The following is a 13132-nucleotide window of genomic DNA, read 5'->3' on the forward strand; positions in this document are numbered from 1 at the left end:
CATATTAAATTTGGGAGGTGCACTTGGATATTGTAAAGACTATCCAGTTACTTTTTGGCATGACAGCCCCTTTCCATGAAAAACCAAAACTTAAATAGAGATAGAATCTGTATTCCTTTTTGATTTCAGGGTTCAGAAAGTAAATGGATCTTCAAAAGATGATTTCATCAAGTCTATTTATTAATGCATTTCAAGTTTCAAAAAACCTTACATATCTTTGCACAATACTTTATTTTTTGCATTTTTAGTAAAAATTTCCAAAGTGAACAAAAAAGATACTGTATAAAACACAGTGGACATGAAATTGACAGTAGTATTCCATTTCATCGTCTTGAACTTTCTTTCGGTTTTACCACGTCTTGACTTGCAGTGGAGAGTTCAGTGCACATTTCTGTTTTCAGAAAACATTTAACTTAGACTGAAACTAAAATACGGCAGCATTTGTCTGCCAAAATCCTACCACAGGATAACATTACAGGCAAAAAATTTACATGTTCCAAAGTCTACCACACTCAAGAAGTTACTAAGAACTCTTGCTGAATAAAAGTCACCATTTTAGAAATGCAAACCCACTTCCAATCTTTGCACAGTCTTAAAACATAGGTATTTAAAATGACTTAAAAGCAACTACACACACTTCTAACTAGTTAAGATCATTTAGAATTATTTATATAGTCTATTGGACTTGGGGTTTCATGTACAAAATTTGTCTCTAAACCATGTACAAAAAGCTGTATTTTGAAAAAGTTACCACATACTGTACAAGTTTACAAGGAAGAGATCCCATTATATTCTGTAACATTTTTGGCCTTGCTGGCTTGCGTCACATTATGAGAATGATTGTGTAAACCTTATACTCTTAAAAAAAACAAAACAAAACAAAAACAAACAAAGGAAGCCTGTCCAACCCTTAGTAAATTCTCTCCTAAGCAAAGCCAGGAAAATTATAGCCATTTGCATCTCTAATTAGCTTGGTGCTTTTGGAAAACAAGCAATAAATATATCACAAGCTTAAACACTTTGTAATGCCCCCTTTCATCTCCTGCATAGCAGTAAGCACCTTAAGACACCTTTTGTTTCCTCTTTCAAAAATGCCAATTATTTACATTCGTCATAAAAACTTTGGAATGGGACATTGTGCTGTTGAACTTCACTACTGGTATAAAACTGTGGAAAAACTGGTAGTCCTAACTACAGTTTGAATGCTGCCACAGTAGCTGGGCAGTAGTAGTTCTAGTGGTTATCGATCAACAGTATCATGCTGAAGCGTTATTCAAATATCTGATAAATTAAAAAAGACAAAACCTACAGCCTTTCTTTCTTTCCACATCCCTCAGAACATGAACTTAATTGTACTGTAAGAACATCTAAACAGCCCAAATAAATCGGTTGCAATTTTTAGAACAAGCTGAATAACAGGTAGGATTTTCTACTGAAGCATGGAAATATTTCATCAAACTATTCATTATTTAACTGAATCAGACAAAATGAGAATATTTATGCTGAGCTACAAGAAATTAGACACCTCTATAAAACATTTTTGAAACATTCTGGTATTTGCAGAGTTTGCAGAACACCTGGTATATCTCTAAAAGACCATTCAATCTTGTATGCTATGTCTTAGCAGCTGTTTGACAAAGATGAAATGAGTGCTTGAAACAACTTTGATCATGATAAAAAGTTTGATTTGATTCCAAATTGCTGTGTAAAGCATCATAGGATCCTTGACCATTACACACCATAATCCTCTGTTATCCTGAGTATGTCAATTAAACAGTAATTTCTTCATTAATAGCGGAAAAGTTTTATAATACAAAGAAAACATCCATATTGCAATTCTCTTGTTTACAATTGCACACAAGTACGGGTGTACGTTAGAAATACATGTCTGCATATAACAATGTATATACATTGACAAGTAATGTCTCCAGTGCTGAGGTGGTCTAGCTTCCTAGTCTTGTCTGGCAGTTGAAAAATAGAACTTTTTGTTTTCCAAATTCTTGAGTAAAAGTTTTCCTACAGCCATATTTGCCTGCAAGTGAAGAAAATGCAGCAATGAAGAGCACAGAAGGGGGAAAGAACCACGATACTCTAGGACTTTGTGCCACTAAATTAAAAATATGCAAGAAAACCACTTTTCTTCTTTTTGAGCTGGAAGATTCTCTCATTAAAAATTAACCATTTCCACTTGTTTTGAGGGCATATCATGCTTTTTTTTTTTTCCTCTTCTATTTTTGAGAGTTAAGACTGGGGACAATGACTTATTAGGTTTTCTTTGGAGTGAGTTTTCCCATTGTAGGCACTAGGAAGAACCAAGGCAAAAAGCTGCAGTCAACGTCTCATATGTCCCATCTGGTAACTCTCTCGGGGCCTTTGCCGCTGTGGTGGCTGAGTGGTCTGGGGTGGTCTCCTCCTTTTTAAAGTGCCTATTCCAAAGAAAGATGCACATTATTAAAATGAATTTAAAAGAAATGATTTCTAGAAAAGTTGCCATACAGATTACAATTTCTGAAAGCCTCCAGATTCAGACCTGCAAGGTTTTAAATAGATTATTAACTGCACGGAGGATTTACAGAATACATTTTAGTATCTCAACAGCAGTTTCTTAAACAGGCCGATTCTAAAAAATATAGCATGGAACAGTAAATAAAAGGAACTGTGATGCGGAAAACATCTTCAAAGCTTTCCTTTGATATGCATATTATGTATAAGAGAATATGGCCCAAGTTATTTCAGTGGCATGAATTTTATTTCATTTTGAAACTAACGTGAATTAGTTTCACACTGGCCAGACTAACAACTGTAGGTTGGGACACTTGAAACTTCCCTTCAGAACAAAACAGTTGAGGATAAAACGTTACTCTAAATTTAATAACTTTACGTACTCACCTGGAAGTGGTTTATGAGGAGGCAACTTTGGATTACTGCTTGGAGTATGAACGCTGCATATCTTAATGAAACCAGCCATTAACATGATCAAGGCAATTCCCATAAGCAACACTGCCCACCAATATGCCTGAAAACATGAAAATATTATTTGGGGTTGGTGGGCTGGCAGACATGCATAAGAGACAACAGTCATGAAATATGGCTTTCCTTTGCCTTCTAAAAGTCATCAAAAAGCTGTTCTGAAACATCACTTAAAATATGACCACAGCATTTTAAAGAAAAACAGCCCCAAAATTCTTACACAGGAAAAAGAAAATCCAAAATACTTCAGATCCATTCTATTATCAAATGAGTATTTCATTACAACAGAGCTATATAAGCCTAAAATCAATCAACAGCTTACACAGAATTGACTATGCAGCTCTATAATGGTGTTTTATTGTAGCTCTCCTCCCAGTCTGTTATTAGGAAAGGGTCATCTAAAGTGTAATAAAAATAAGAAATGCTTGAGATCAATAAATTTAGTTCCTAAAAAGAAATCAGAGCATTCAAATATGAAGACTTAAAACCAGGAAAACCCAAGTAAATTGAAAATGTGAACATTAACACCAAAACAGTGAAGTGAACAGAGGTATTAACACAAAATATTTGCTTGTTTGTTACTTGTTTCCATTCCCTTCAATCTACCAAATATTTGACGCACTCAAGGTGTTTATAGAAAAAAAAACAGTGAGACAAAGACTGATTATACTTTGAAGAATTCACAGAATGGTTTAGGTTGGAAGGGACCTTAAAGCTCATTCAGTTCCAACCCCCTGCCACTGGCAGGGACACCTTCCAACCTGGCCTTGAACACTGCCAGGGATGGGCAAACTTCAGAGATGGGACATTCAGGATGCTGAAGTACTGTATATACACAGCAACACTTCCCAATCAAGAAAATTTTACATTAGACTAGTAAGATAAAAAAAAAACCCAAACTTACCACAATCCATTCTGCAATATTTTCATACAGCTCTGGATTAAAAATTGCTTTCTTTAATCTAGCTAGAGGGCCATCAGCATCTACTAGCCGACACCTCATAAAAACATCACAATAGCCTTTAAAATCATTACAAGGAGATCCAGGTTGCAAAGTAATAGTTTTACGACCGAAGTGTCTCTCCCACTGGTTAGAGCCTGTACTTGCACATGTAGCTGGGTCCACTGAAAAGTAAATATAAAGTAATCAATTTAAAAACTGTATAAATACTCTGGTGTTCAATCATTCAAAATGCTTTTGAAAAAAGTTAAGTTTCTACTAATCTGTAAAACAACAAAATACACTATTTATCTTCTAGAAAATACAATGCAGTATGTATCTGAAACTAAGTATGAACAGAACTGCAGTATGCTCTCATGAATGAATGAGATACAAACACCCCAAGAAGATTTCAGATATCTATTGCTATGTTTAAACATACAATTCAGACAAATCTTACTTTTTCTCATGCAGCAGACATGACACAATTCTCTATCGTCCTTGCCATCTGAACTAGCACATGTACATTCCTCCAAGCCATGCTTCTCACAGATAGAGCCAGCACATTGCTGTTTGAGACAAAAGCAAGAGAACACAAAAATCAACTCCACTTCTAAGCACACTGACATTAGAAAAGATATTAATTTTTAATAGCTGAAAGTATAATCATAGGTCTAAAGGTGCTTATCAGTAATAATAACAGCTTGAATTTCGTCTGAAGTTTATAAACACAAAACCCTACAGTCAATCAACTGCAGTGTTTAGGCTTGCTTGGCAATTTTTTTTATTTTTTTTTCCACACTGTACCCTCTTTTAGGGCCTCAGAGCAAAACTCTCCCAGCACTGCAATTCACACTGAGACATGATTCATCAAAACTCTGCTCAGGAAAAATAATCAAAAGCATGTCTTTGAAATACCTTATCTCAGAAAATAATGAAATTAATGACAGGAAAGATTCTGTGTTTAATCCCACTGTGGGACGACCCTTCAGCTACAAAAATTAGAAAAATACCCTCCAGGGTGTTTATATTCTTGTTTCAAAATCAAGGAACTATATGGACAATTCCTCAGCCTTTAAAATGACTCTAAATTAGCTGAAGAATTATTACAAGCAGTACCACTTGAATAAAAGCCTGGACTGCAGAAAACAGAATTACAGCTCTGTAACCTGTTTCTGCTTCCAGGTAAACATAGATCAATTTATAAGACGCTTCTCATCAATATTTTATGGCAACTGCCATGGCCTCTTTAACACAGGAAACTAATGGCAGTTCAGAGTAATTCTATATGCTTGCACATCTGTATTACATACACATGGGTAGAGGAACTGCATATTTTCATTAAACCAAATTCAACATGTTTTCATAGTATATTTCATTTTCTAAGGCAAGAAAATTACTTGACCATGACTGAAGAAAAATGAAAAGATGGAACTAGGAAATAAACCACTTTCATACTCCAATTTGTACAAACGCTTTAAGCGGAACTTTCTCAAAGAGTAAATCTAGCTTGGTATTTGTTACCTGTTCTTAGTATTTGGTGTGTGCCTCTTTGACTGGAACCAATAAATCAAACATTTTTATTAAAAAGGGGATTAATCTTAAACACTTCTCCAGTAAGTACTGAAACCGTATCACTTCATAATACAGCGCCTCGCAATATCAATGGATGATAAAAAGTCCATACCCCGTTTATGCAAACTTGTGTGTTCCTGTTGCAATCTGTGAAGTTTGGTTTAGGATCAGATGCTGGACAGAGAGCACTGACACCATTACACATTCCTTCCTTTGCGCAGTCAGAATCATTTCGACACTTATCAGTCCTCAGTTTGAAATTACACTGTGCAGTACAGCAGGGCCCTTGGCTAGGACTAGAAATAAATAAATAGAAAACACTGGATGTAAAGAAAAACCGTGAACTATTCCAGAAGAACTCTTGATCCTGACACATACACAAAGTCAGCATTTCTCCGATTTGTACTAAGTAAAATGTGAATTGAAATTATTTTTTTTCCACCCCTTAAGGTAACAAAAGGTTACTGCTCCCCTTGTAGCAACCATTTAAACTATTTACATTATGTTAGAAAAACAGCACAAGCACATTTTAAATTAAATATATAGAAAATAACAGCATTTCAGAGTTTGTTTATAAAATGTGAAGTTAGCAAGTTGACAAAATTAATTCAAGGAACAACTGATGAGTTTGATGGTATCAGTTTCAGTGTGATAAAGATTTATCTGTCACCAATTAACATCCATAATATTTTTTTCCCACTTTTTGCAGGCACACCACTTACTGTTTAAATAAACAAGAAAAGGGAAGGAGACAGGTCAGGTCTTCTATCGGAAATAATAGAAATTTGCAAGGGGGAGGGAGGAGAAGACACGCAAAATTATTATAACTGTGAATTCACAGGATATGGTCCTTCTACTGTGTGTATACTGTCAAATAGCAGTACACACTACTTTTACTCCCACTTCCAGGGTGACAAAGATCATTTTAGGGCAGGAGAGATGAATTAGAACAGAACTATGTTTTATCAAAAAGTTGAGCTGGTTTACACCTCATCTTTGGCTGAGTCTAATCAGATGTTAAGACAGAGAGGCATAAAAGCTCACGCTTTACATGTAGAAAAAAAAAATCCCCTTTTTCAGATGAGGTAAGCATTTCAAGTATATCTTAAGTGATGGAACTGAAAGACAGAAGTTGATTTACTTCACTGTTAGTCTTACAATCTTTAAAAGTTCCTCTTCTAAATCACTGTGTACACAACACTGCCAAGATAAAGGCGACTTAAAAACACAGATTGATTTTATTTATAAAACAAGGCTTTAAAAAAAATAAAAAACAACCAACTATCTTTCAGTCATCTTCCAGTTAGGCAACGCTGTAGAAATTGCATTAGGATAGGATCCAATTTCATATCTTCCATTATCATTTGGGCAATTAATGCTTTCCTGTACATATTGTAAGAACAGCATTCTGGGCACATCTTTCTGAATCATCCAGCTTTTGCAAGAGGCATGACCCACTTCCAATAAAGGAAACAGAAACTCAACACACATCTGTGTGCACTCAGCCCTGTGATATCTTACACTGCTACAATTCAGTGCTGTACTACCTTTCAAAAAGCTAGAGAACAGTCATCTAACAGACAGCAAGCTACAAAGAGCACCAAGAATGGCACAGCGTAATTGTGCTTACGAACTTCTCACTGTATAAGGCATTTTACACACTATAAATACTTCAGGAATAATACAAGTACACAGATTCAATTTCTAAAATACCAATTACAGCTACCAATAAATTCCCCAAATTAAATTGTACTGCAACAGACATGCACAATACCTGCAGTATTTGCCTGGCTTTAACTTGCATTTTTTATCCTCTGGTTGGTTTGCATCGTAACAGCATTCATCTTTACACTGGTCGCTGTATCCACAATCACACTGTTCTCCTTGTTCAACCAGTCCATTACCACAGATGGGTTGACCAGACTCTGAAAAATGCCAGTATATTTATGTACAAAGCAGTACAAAGAATATGCAAATAGACTTACAAATGTTTACATTGACTCACAACAGCATCCAGCTACTCATGACTGAAAATGCCTGGTCAAGATGGACTTTGGACTAGGGCTCAAGTCAACCTGCATTATTTGACATCCAGCTTAGTCATTCCTACAATTCACAGAATTTTAAGTCTCTGAGTAACAGGTTTCTCCTGCTAACAGTGGGAGTTTCTTGTGTAGATAGGAAATCAACAGTGATACAAGAAAGCTTTCTGCTAAGCCTCCAACAGAGCAGCGTCCTTTTTTCTACTCCCTTTAACAGAGTCTGAGGTCTTTAGGGCAAAAGCTGATGGCACTGGGAGTAGAAGTACAACTTCTACTCCAAAGCCTAAACCTATTTCTGCACAATCTCATGAAATCTGTGAGAGCTCATACATGACAGACGCCAGAAAGAAAATATTTAAAAAAAAAGAAAATAAAGGTTTTTCAGGAATTTAAATATTATTCCTATATTTTAATTTGTGCTCCTTACAATTTGTCCTTTCACTGGGCATGACTGAAAACAGTCTGGTCCTGCTTTCTTTACTCTCTCCCACCAGGCATTTACAAAGACAGACAGGAGCCCACCTTCGCCTCCCCAGCCTTCTTTTCTCCTCACTAAACAGTCTCAGCTCTCTCAGACTCTCCTCGTATGTCAGATGCTCCAATCCCTTAATAACCTTTTGCTGGACGCATTCCAGTATGCCCATGTCTTTCCTGAACTAGGGAGACCAGAATACAACACAGTAGTCCAGATCGCAAATTCAATTCTTAACTTACAGTCTTTCAATAAACTAAATTAAAAAAGGAACTTGGAGCAAGTCCAGAGGAGGCCACGAGGATATCAGGAGGCTGGAGCCATTCCTGTACAAACACAGGCTGAGAAAGTTGTGGCTCTTCAGCCTGGGGAAGAGAAGGCTGTGTGGAGACCTCAAAGCAGCCTTCCAGTATCTGAAGCTGGCTTCCAAGAATGCCAGAGAGGGACTATTCATCAGGCACAGTACTGATTGTATGAAATTTCTGATTAAGCATTATAGTAATAGCTTAGCCCTTCTGCTTTCAGGATAACTAAATACATACCAACAAAGCAATTATTTCTCTTTTTCTCAAGAACTTGGCTGATATTTCGAATGCTACAGATAGAGAATTTGTTGTTGTTAAGTTTGTCCCCAGATGTAGCTCTCGCATACATGATATAATTGCCATTTTCTTTCTGTCCCAAGTTCTTGGACTCTCCTGGAGTGCATTCCATTCCAGAATCATGCTGCAAGACAAATACTTTAAAACTATTTCTATCAAGACAGGTTCTTGTATTTTTTGCTATGATTTCATAGATGTGTGAAAGTAATCTTATTTGGTAATATTAACACAGAATAAAAGGTTCATAAACCACCATAATCTTATACCCTAAGGTTTCTTGGAATACAAGAACTATGCAAAAAAACATTGTGCTTTCACATATTTCCCTGCATCAAATACAACTTAGAGTAAAATTAGAAGAACCATCTTCCAGGCTGATCCAAAAGACATTTAATTCAGTTAAATGGGACTGGTTTTCTGTTTCATGTGTTCGTATTTTTAGTTATTCTTGGGAGGCTTGTTCCCACTCACAGCAGTGATATTAGGGATTTTCTCAGGGCATATGAAGAAAGCATTCACATGTGAACATCTGTTTTCGAAAAACTCATATAATTCCTGTTGTATCTTGATTTTATTTTATTCCAACAGTAGAAAACCTAGACACCTTAGTTTAAAGATAAGAATACCAAACCAGAAAACTTTGTTCTTATCTCCAGCAAAACCAAAATCCTCATGAGTTCAGCCTGCCACAAAGAAATCATGGCCCAAATGACTGGGAAACAACTTTGCTCAAAAATATTGTTCTTGGTATCTTAATCCTCTCTACAATTTTCACATGTAAACTTGTAAGTATAAATAACTGAACACAGAAGAGGCAGTTCCATCTTCACTTGTTGAATGAAGTATCCTATTAACCAATTTTGTATTGATTCTCTCTCCTCTCTAGGATAAACTAAAATGCATTTAAGTGTTTTATGTGTGTGACTGTAGTCTTTCATCAAAAACAGGGGAAGTTTTTAGCAAATAATATATTTATAAGAGATCTGAGCTAGTAGAAATAAACAATTCACAAAAAACACTGTTACACCAGTGTTGTCAAATACTCATAAAAGCGGGTTAGTTTGGCAATGTGTTTTGTTTGTATACAATGTGCATGCAATATGCACATGCAGTCTTGATCATGTTCTCCTTGTTTATAAGGAAGTAAAAACTCCATTCACAAATCATGCACTTAAAAATGGCTGCAGATCAGTTAACAGATCAATAGCAATACTCACAGGTGAACCAAAGTTATGCCCAACCTCATGAGCAAATGTAATGTGAGAAACCTTGGGAGGAACATGAGAGCCATAGTTCTGAACAGTGATGATTCCAGTGTTCAAAGACTTCTTCTTACCATCTGAATATAGTTTGCTCTTTTCACATATTCCACCAGAGCTCCCTGCATTTAGACAGAGGTTCGTCATTTAAGAAAAGTACTACTGTGTTACATTTCTAGTGACATTTAGAACAAGAAACAGCTTGCCTCCTCAGTGGATGTTTACAGACCAAGAGTTCTTCTGTATAATTAATACTAACCCAACTTACAGAGTAGATTGGATTTATCCACACTAATGCTCTCAGCAGTGAATGGCTACATTCACACAGTTAGGTGTTTTAGAATAACTATTAAGTAAGAGCTATTTAGGTGTTTCACTGCAGAGACAAGCCCCTATTTCATCATACCTGTAGAACAAGACTAGCAGGGTGCAATGTCCAATACAGGTAGCCTCAATCTACATCCCATTTGTATTTCACCAAGTAAAAAAAAAAACCCACAGTAAAATCACAGGAGATCTTTTCTCACAGCAATAGCATTTCTACAGAATGTCATTGGTCACTCATGCCTTTCAAATAAAAAGCCATCCACAATACCACCTTTGTCTATTGGAAGAAATATGTTTTTCTTTACTGTTCATGTCTTGTTCATAGAAAGACAGCCAGACTAATTGAAGTTACACATGATATGCTGTTTATATTTAAAAAGAAATATAGAAAACAAACCATAACCAAAATTGTTAAATTTGGTTATCACATTTTTGTCCATTTGCTGTCAATTTAAATGAGTTTTTACTTGTCTTCTTTGTATCTACCTACAATACTTTCTCTTAGCTCTGAAGGTTTGGATATAATTACCTGAAGGGGCTCCAACCCAAGCCAGACCAAGGACTCCATCATCAAAATCCCGGTCTGTAAACACATAGGCCAAGCAATAATCATCATGATTCTGTTCCGAGTTCAGTTCCAGAAACTTTTCCACACCAATGTTAGGAAATCTGAATGGATTGGAAGAGTCCTTCTCATCTACAGTTGTGTTAATCTAGAAGTAAATTAAAACAAGCTGTAAGACATGATTCATTTTCACTTGACTCATAAATAGCAGCTAAGAGGCTTACAATCATCAATACCTTGTTATGTTAAATAAAGATGTTGCTAAAGACTCATATGCCTTAACTTGCTACCCAGTATTTGGAAAAACAAGTTCTACAATAGAGAGAGCATTTGTGTAGTAAATCCACACCCTATTTCTTTCTTCCTTTCCATCAGTACCCAGTTTATGTTTATGCTTTTAAATCATCATTTTTAGATGGAGCTTTCCACCTATATAGGCATTATCTATTTTAGTACCTTGCATGAAGAGCAATAGTTATTTGACACAGTCAACACTGCTGAAATGTAACAAGTTGATTCCTATAAAAACTGAGTACAGATTCATAACCATTACCAGATTTTTGACAATAAACACTAAAACCAGACCAATAAATGGGTTAGGGAGCCATTTACTACAGACACCTGTTTTACAAAATTACTACTAATAAATGGTGACAAGTGAACAGGACTTCTGAACAATACAGGCTCCAAGCAGAATCAATGAAGCTACAAGTATTTCCAAAACAACTTACTCTTATTCGTTTCACCATGAAGCTGATGTTACGAATTCCTGAGAAATCTGTTGACTGATAAATTGTGTCAATCGCTTTAACGTGGCTGGATATCTGTCAAAAACACAGAAGCATGACAGTTCAAAGATCTATGCCCTACACTATAGGTAATCTTCAGTAGCAGCAATCACAAAGCCTATACTTTACATATAAGATGTTGTGCCATATGAACTCTGTCAGGACTTTTTAATCAAATGCTGAAGGAAATAAATTACTACATAACCTATTATCTACATTATCACCGTGCCAGGTAACAGCAAAGCATTTTGCCCCTTTTTTTTTTCCCCCTTTTATTTTTTACCATGTAATTCTACCTTTTGTGATATTCACTCAATTCATTGCTATGATAAGACAGCATGGTAGTTAAAATTCTATTCAAAGCATTGCATTTCTTTTTTCTCAAAAAAGCAACTTGTTACAGCATGATTATTTTATTCCTGGTAGAACACAAATGTGAAAAAAATTATCATTTACCTTTTCCAGCACCACAAAAATGCTAACTCATTGAAAACCTGATTCTGAAGGTGACTTCAGAGCTTTGGAAAATGTTACTCAAACTGATTGAACAGTGTGCTGAATAAATAGTAGGAGTCAGATTTGCAAGTGGCACTGAAGCTTCAGACTTCAAGAGATGTGTATTAACCTGCTAGTAACAGTTTTAGAAAATGATAAGCAAAAAACCAAACCCTTTTTCTAGTTAATAATATACTGACAAATGAGAAGCATCTGCCTTTAGTGACCACTGCTTTTATGACCTTCCACTGCACCAGCCACTACAGGAACGCATCACCGTGTCATTAGCTCACAGTGTTTTGAACTGAAATTCCAAAAGGAAGGCTATGCAAGTGTTAACACAGATGCTCGGCAGGCTGTCAAACAGACAGAACTCTTCAGGAAGTATCATTTTTTTTGAGTAAGAACTGAGAAAAGTCACACTGCAAGTCTCACTCAGAGGTGCCAAACAAAACACAGCTGCCATTATTAAAAGGAAATACAAGTGCCTGTGTAGGAAACACAAGTGTCTGTGACTTTTGTCACAGACACACACCATCTTTTTAGTGACAAAAAAAAAGCTATAATGTCAGGATCACTAACAAATGAAACAAGACATTCTAAAGTAAATAAGCAATACATGCAATTTAAACTACACTTACCAGAAATACACAAATATAGTAAAAGCAAATAATTTAAGAGATTGGAAATACCTGTGCAATTACGGCTTCCCTTGTTCCATAATGTTTGTAGAACAAATGATCAGTCTGAATATACAGCTGACATGTATTTTTTTCAGCCTGAGTGGCACGCTTTTTTCTTAAAAGCTGTGGACCATCGTTCTTAGGCTCTTCAAAAGGTTTCTACATATACACAGGAAATAAATCTATTTAATTTCATAGATCTACATGCTGCACTAGATTACCTAAGAACAGCAATGGATTTTTCTAAACAGACTCCACTAATCCAAACAGATTTTAATTCTTTAAGCCACAAATTTCACGAATCTTGAATTACGTAGGTTATAGCCAGTTTTCAACTACAACATTTAGTAAGTCAGTCAAACCCTTCTGTGCATGTCATTTTGTAATATAAAAGGCAGTCAATGTGAAATAGAT

General features: G+C 35.8%; 1 protein-coding gene across 2 annotated transcripts in view; it reads right to left on the reverse strand.

The window, feature by feature from the left end:
* Positions 1 to 159: 159 nt before the first annotated feature.
* The window catches only part of ADAM10 (ADAM metallopeptidase domain 10), a 42196-nt gene continuing 29223 nt past the window's right edge, over positions 160 to 13132 (reverse strand). For both annotated transcript variants that reach the window (XM_057398518.1, XM_057398528.1), the window contains 11 exons: positions 12728 to 12877; positions 11484 to 11576; positions 10717 to 10900; positions 9819 to 9982; positions 8542 to 8725; positions 7260 to 7410; positions 5598 to 5781; positions 4371 to 4479; positions 3875 to 4095; positions 2890 to 3016; positions 160 to 2426 (listed from right to left, as the gene is read on the reverse strand). In XM_057398518.1, coding sequence (XP_057254501.1) covers positions 2332 to 2426; positions 2890 to 3016; positions 3875 to 4095; positions 4371 to 4479; positions 5598 to 5781; positions 7260 to 7410; positions 8542 to 8725; positions 9819 to 9982; positions 10717 to 10900; positions 11484 to 11576; positions 12728 to 12877 — 1662 coding nt within the window. In that variant the 3' untranslated portion in view covers positions 160 to 2331. The remainder of the gene's footprint in view (positions 2427 to 2889; positions 3017 to 3874; positions 4096 to 4370; positions 4480 to 5597; positions 5782 to 7259; positions 7411 to 8541; positions 8726 to 9818; positions 9983 to 10716; positions 10901 to 11483; positions 11577 to 12727; positions 12878 to 13132) is intronic.

The sequence above is a fragment of the Pezoporus wallicus genome, unplaced genomic scaffold (assembly GCF_028554395.1).
Source record: "Pezoporus wallicus isolate ANWC-B61680 ecotype Strahan unplaced genomic scaffold, APGP_CSIRO_Pwel_v1 contig_3952, whole genome shotgun sequence".
In the NCBI taxonomy this organism is placed as follows: domain Eukaryota; kingdom Metazoa; phylum Chordata; class Aves; order Psittaciformes; family Psittacidae; genus Pezoporus; species Pezoporus wallicus.